Source organism: Spinacia oleracea, chromosome 5, assembly GCF_020520425.1.
Source record: "Spinacia oleracea cultivar Varoflay chromosome 5, BTI_SOV_V1, whole genome shotgun sequence".
Classification (NCBI taxonomy): domain Eukaryota; kingdom Viridiplantae; phylum Streptophyta; class Magnoliopsida; order Caryophyllales; family Amaranthaceae; genus Spinacia; species Spinacia oleracea.
Window position 1 is genome coordinate 14,520,698 of NC_079491.1, and position 6,075 is coordinate 14,526,772.

The window sequence follows — 6,075 nt, forward strand, 5'->3', positions numbered from 1 at the left end:
AATAAACTTATATGTTAGTCTACTTACCACGTATTATTATTTTAATTAACATTTTTACTTACCAGTTACCATGTATTATATTATTAATAGTAGACTAACATTAGAAGTTCATTTATCATTTATAATTCTTATCAGATTAAAAAGTTATAATAATACATAAATAAAATTATATCATAAAGGAAAAAATAATATTTAGCTTTCCTCCAATAATATTAAAGTTAACGTAAGATGCTTAAAAGTTATCCTTATATATGTAAAAGTTATCAATTTTTTAGTCATAAAATATTTCAATTTAATAAAAAATATTTTTTTCAAAATTACTAATAATGTATAAAATTAATCATTTAACCCTTTAAAATGTTTATCTATCAACTGTTTTGTTATTAATTTAAAAGTTAGAGAAAACTGGTAAAAGTTAGAGAAAAATGGGTAAAAGTTATGTTGGTGTACAATAAATTTATTGTACACCTTGTGCATGCAAAACCTTTTGTCGTTGCGAATTCCAATACTTAAGATGATATATAATCCAGTTAAATGCTTATATGAAGTGTGTCCTTATAATAAGTCATACCTATTTATTTCAAACTTTATAAAACATCAAATTTCCCCCTAGGACGTTGCTAGCATGGACAAAACATGGTTCGACTCCATATAGTATGTGTTTAACATTATGTTATAGCAATTTTTCTTGTACGCCTATTGACTCATAGTTTCTTCGTTTTTTAAAGATCTAGGTTATGACTTGTGAGTGTTCCTTACTCCTTTTGCTTTGGTCCATTGGTTTGCAGAGACCCTTACAAGAAGGTAATAACTACGTAAGCCCTTCCTAGGGTCTTTGTTTTTTGATACCCATAGCTTGTTTAGGCTGCTTGTTTCTTGTAGCAGTTAGCTAGTTGAGCTTTGCTTAATAAAACCCTACTAGCTTAGAGTATTAATTAATAGAACAAGGATATAAGAATCACTACAAGAAAAAGTTTTAATTACAAGATTTCCCTTCGTAAAAGAACAATTATGACGGGATTATCCGTCGTACGTCCATTGTGAAAGCGGGGGCGTCATAATTGAGTACCCAGTCGCAAATATCAAGTCGGTCATTTTCTTTATTAGATTTTTTGGGCTAGGTTATGACCGATCTAAATATACTGCCTTAGAATTTTTCACATAAAAAACTGGTTTTGAGCCCGTGATAAGTAGTCCGACGTTAATGAGATTGTTTTTTTTAGCGAATATTATATTTCTCTTAGTGAAACGGCCGGATAACCAATGGGTGAGCCATAAGAAAAAAAACTAGATTCCAATGGTGTTTGAGTGAAGTTTATTAGATTATTTCCCATAAGAAAAAAACTAGCCAATGCTGAATATTTTGTAATTTAAGTTTGTTTAATTTGTTAGAGAATTTATTTTAATTATAAGGGAACTCTTGAGATCGTTGATCTTTTGGTATTTCCCTTATGAATTGTGTATAATGTCCCTGTTTAATTTCACAATTAAATTATTAATACAATTGCCAATATACTAATTTATTTTAAACACACATCATGATCATATAAGACTAATTAATTAAAGAGTATTGTTGTTCAATGATGTCAACGAAAAACACTTAGCTTGGGGCTCGTTCGGTATCACTGTCATTTTCCAGTTTTAGGTTTTTTGGTTTTGAAAGTTATATGATTTAGGTGGAGTCATGAACTAAAAAATAATCATACTTATAGTGATCATGTTAATTTTACAAACCGACAACAAAAAAATGGAAACTATTTTGTGTAATTTTCATATTTTGATTTTTAGTTTTGTAAAAAACAATACCAAACGAAGCCTTAGTTTTCTTTTAGCTATTGAAGTTACCTTTATCTTTAAGGATTACGTTTTTTCTTTTATGATTTTTATTAGGTTGCCTTTTTTGGGAGAGTAGACGTTTTTGTTGAAGCTAGCTAGGGATTGGTGTTTGGAGCTTTGAGTAGCTGTAATTGAGGGCACTCTTGTATATTTCTGACAAGAGCGAGGGTCGATCGGGAAGTTTATGTGCACACCATAGGCACAAGTGAAGTTAACGACCAAAATGTATATGTTTTGCGGGACTTTCATAGATTTTGGATGCTATAGAGTGGCCCAATATCTATGTATAAAGCCCTACAACAAAACACAAACAATAAAAAAATATAACAATTGGCGAGAAGTAGGAATTTCATTCATTCATTACCCCTCGTACAGCTTTAATTTATTCTGAATAAACTAAAAACTACAAGTGAACAACGGATTAACAAAAACAGAATAATTCTATCTAAAGTCTAAAAATCCATTAAAAAAAAGTCTTACACAGCACTAGATTGATAAGCAAAATGCAATTAAAAGAAGATTGGATAGGAACTTCTATTGTGCACCAATTATAAGCCCGACATAATAAATTATAGGGAGTAACCAAGATAAGGGTATAACCAATAAATCACTATCTAGTGTGCGACATAGTGATGCCTCAGATTGTTACATTATTTTGTACTTATTATTCAACAATTAACTTGAAAGCTTTTACTTACTCCAAAGTATTTTATTGTTGCTTTGAGTTGTATGTTAAGTTGTACTACGTACAAATATATTTTGCAATCCTTTTTGGGTCGTATATCCATTGTTTTGCATGTTATCCAAATACTTCGTATTCCACAACTATAGATCGATAATTGAACTGAAGTTATATGTAATTGTTTGAAACTATAAGGTTGTCGAAGCTAATTTACAATAGAATTTAAATTATTTTGCAATGACTACGGTGGTAAAAAATCCAAAAAACAATCAAAATAAGTACAAATAACACCCTAATCTTACTTGAATGGGTAGGTTGCTAAGATGGTAAAAATGCTTCGTCAAAAAAAAGAAAAAGAAAGAAAAAACAGCCAGTGAATGTAGTACTTGTTGGTCCCATGTTTGAATTTTGTTATTAACCCTTTCTGTTGTCACTGATAGTACATATGCTTGGTTTTATGTAAGACGTGACATGTTTCTAGAGTATGACAGGAATTTTACTTGCTTATAAATATATATTTTAATATATTAATACAGGTTAAAATATACATCTAATAATTGTACTAGTAAGCAACTTAATTAATTACCAATAATTTCTTTAACACGTACTATTTTACAATTCAACTTTGATTTACACAGAAATAAAACCAGTTCAAACTGAAAGGAAAATTAGCTCATTTGTTACCACTATTTACATCTTACAAGTTACAACAACATTCATTATTTAATTAAGGAAAGGTAGAATTAGAGAACATTAAATTAATTATATTACTTTAAAACCTAATGATTAACTAGAGGAAATCACAAGTACGTACTCTTGACAGCATAAAGGTTTTCTCAGTACTCCCCAGCAAAACAAATTGAAGTAAATCATGACAGTAATGTACTATAAACCTTGTTGAAAACGAGGAAGACATCGATAGAGACACCATCTTAGCCACCACCACGACCATGACCATGACCATGACCATGACCACGACCTAGGCCAGCGCACGCGCACGCGCTTGATATGCTTGTTACTGCGGCTGTGGGGCTCCTTCCATGTTCTGTTGTGTCGAATTCGTGTAGCTTAGACCTGCAATGATCATAAGTAATTACACAAAATTAATCCACTACAAAATTAGGCATTATTAGAGAAGTTTTTTTGAGATAGACACTATAAGCAGCTCAAATTAGAGACGGATTATTCAAACTTTGTCAGTAAATAAAAATTGATGTGGAATTGTATTTGGAATTCCAAAAATCCGTCTTAAATAATTTGAGACACCCTCTACAAGAAAACCCTTTTTTTTTTGTCTCAAATCGTCATTTTGAGACGGACTTGGACGACGAAATTCGTAAAATGATTATTTTAATTTGTAGTGATGATACAAGCATCAAGAATTGTCTATAATTAGGTTAATCATGTTTACAAATATAGTATGGAAATCAAATTACCAGTTTGCTGATAAACTTCAAAGCCTTGCTGATAACTTAAACTTGATAAAGGGCTCCGATCCATTTCAAATCAGCATCATCAACAAACTCATGGTTAATTTCCTTAACTTGACCTCCTTGATTTTGTATCATCCTTTCTAGTGTTCTTTTCTTTGCCCTCTCAATTGCCACTTTCCTTTCCTCTTTAGTCCTCTTCTTCTTCATCTTATGCTCATCTTTTTTGACACATTTTGGGCCTTTCTTCGTCACCTTAGGAGTACTCGTACCCCCCTTCCTTCCTTCCACAACTATTGTCGAATCAACTTCGCAATCATCAGAGGCGGTGGAGGACATGGTGGTGCACTTTGTGACATCACTAGCGCTTCCATTCTTGCTTTGTACCGCCTCCTCGGTTGCCGACTTAGACTGCAACAATAACCACTCAACTGTTCTACTAGCCTTATCAAATCCCAACATATCTTGTAACTTAAAGAACGGGCGTGCAACTTCAAGAGATAGCCTCATTCTCCGATCTCTTAACCCTTGAGCTGTCCTAATCTTACTATGCCTATCTTTATTAGAACTTCTCTTCCTTTTCGTTGACAACCCTCCATGACTAACAACATCCTTAGTTTGATTCATTACTTCACAGTCTTCTACTATTCCATTGATCTCATTCTCATTCTCATTCTCATTCTCATTCTCATCACCCTCGACCTTGTTTTGATGTTCAACTTCGAAGATGGAGGAATGTTCTCCATCTTCGGTGAGATTGTTACCTAACAAGGATGGTTGTTGGAGGAACTGAAGGTCATGGTTGGTAACAAAACCCTCGATTTCGTTGTAAATCAAAGGAGAAGGCAATTGATAGTAAGATGTCAAGTAATGATCTTCTTGCTTATTGGAATAATTGGGGTTTAAATCGTCTAAGAGGTAGTTCAATATATTGTCCACATAAAGAATGGGACTTGGAGTAGTAGTAGTAGTAGTAGTAGTAGTAGTAGAAGAGGGGTTAAACATGATTGGGTGATCCATACTATTTTATGTGTTATTATCACACAATAAGCTAGCTATTTGTATATTTGAAAGGGAGCTCTCAATAAAAATTTATTGCTTCTTAGCTTCTTTTTCAATCAAGTTTGTTCCGTCGTTTTCAATCTTGTTTTCTGCAAAGAAAGAAACAATAACAAGGCTTCTTTAGATAATGGAGTTGATGATAAGTACACACACATACACATATACAAACACATGTACGTATATTAGTGTACTAGCTATATATATCATGTAATATTCAATGACAAAGACAAGTATGTTTAGTTGTTACAATAATCAAGTTATGTAATGATGTGAAAGAGATAAAACTTTGCTAATGAATTGACCTTCTACATACCTTATTTTAAGTGGAGGAGGAGCTTGAGAAAGACGGCACCGTTAATGAAGCGCGCACTTTGGAAAGGAAAAGGAAAGAGTTTAGGAATGGAGATTGAATGAATGAATGAATGAATGAATATAATGTTGCAGGAAAAGAAGAGGAGGGGGTTACTTGTGGGGGAGAACACAGATAATAACTTAAGGGCAGAAATCAGAAGACAATAATAAGTTCAAAGGGCAAATAAAAAAAGAATTGGTATTATGTGTACGAATGGAAATTGAAGTGACTAAGTGAGTGGAAGTGAAGGTCTTCAAAGGGCCTCTTCACGTGGGAGTGGGAGTCAAAATGACTTATGACTTATGAACAACATTTCTCCCCCACAACTTTTCTTACCACCCCTATCAACTATCAATTCAAACTTATAGATATACAGATATATAGATATAGAGTGCATGTGTGCCCTATATATTGTCAATGTGGATCATATAGTATAATATATGTGATCCCTTTGTTGACGCCGGGAGGTTTTTTCAATCTGTTGGATGTGTCAAGTACGTACTCACAATATGTGATATACGTACAACACAATTTTGTTAGTACGTACTCACAATATGTGATACATGTACTGACTACGACACACTTTTGTTAGTACGTACCTTGACCTTAATTATAGATATGGTTGTGGACTTGTGGTGGTACATATATTCTTGGTCAGTGGAATTAATTAAGTTCAATGTAATCGATTAATCTAATCTTAAGCAAATTAAATA

The 6,075-nt window shown here is 32.7% G+C and overlaps 1 protein-coding gene across 1 annotated transcript; it reads right to left on the bottom strand.

Annotated features, from left to right (window-relative positions):
• Positions 1–3,096: 3,096 nt before the first annotated feature.
• LOC110789474 (transcription factor CYCLOIDEA) lies at positions 3,097–5,712 on the bottom strand. Its single transcript, XM_021994141.2, has 3 exons — positions 5,324–5,712; positions 3,955–5,099; positions 3,097–3,592 (listed from the first exon to the last, which is right to left on the bottom strand). The coding sequence occupies exon 2, from the start codon at positions 4,966–4,968 to the stop codon at positions 3,991–3,993; it is 978 nt and encodes a 325-aa protein (XP_021849833.1). The 5' UTR covers positions 4,969–5,099; positions 5,324–5,712; the 3' UTR covers positions 3,097–3,592; positions 3,955–3,990.
• Positions 5,713–6,075: the final 363 nt, after the last annotated feature.

Excerpts from the sequence above, each read along its gene's own strand:
- LOC110789474 (XM_021994141.2), bottom strand. The coding sequence starts at position 4,968 with ATGGATCACCCAATCATGTTTAACCCCTCTTCTACTACTACTACTACT.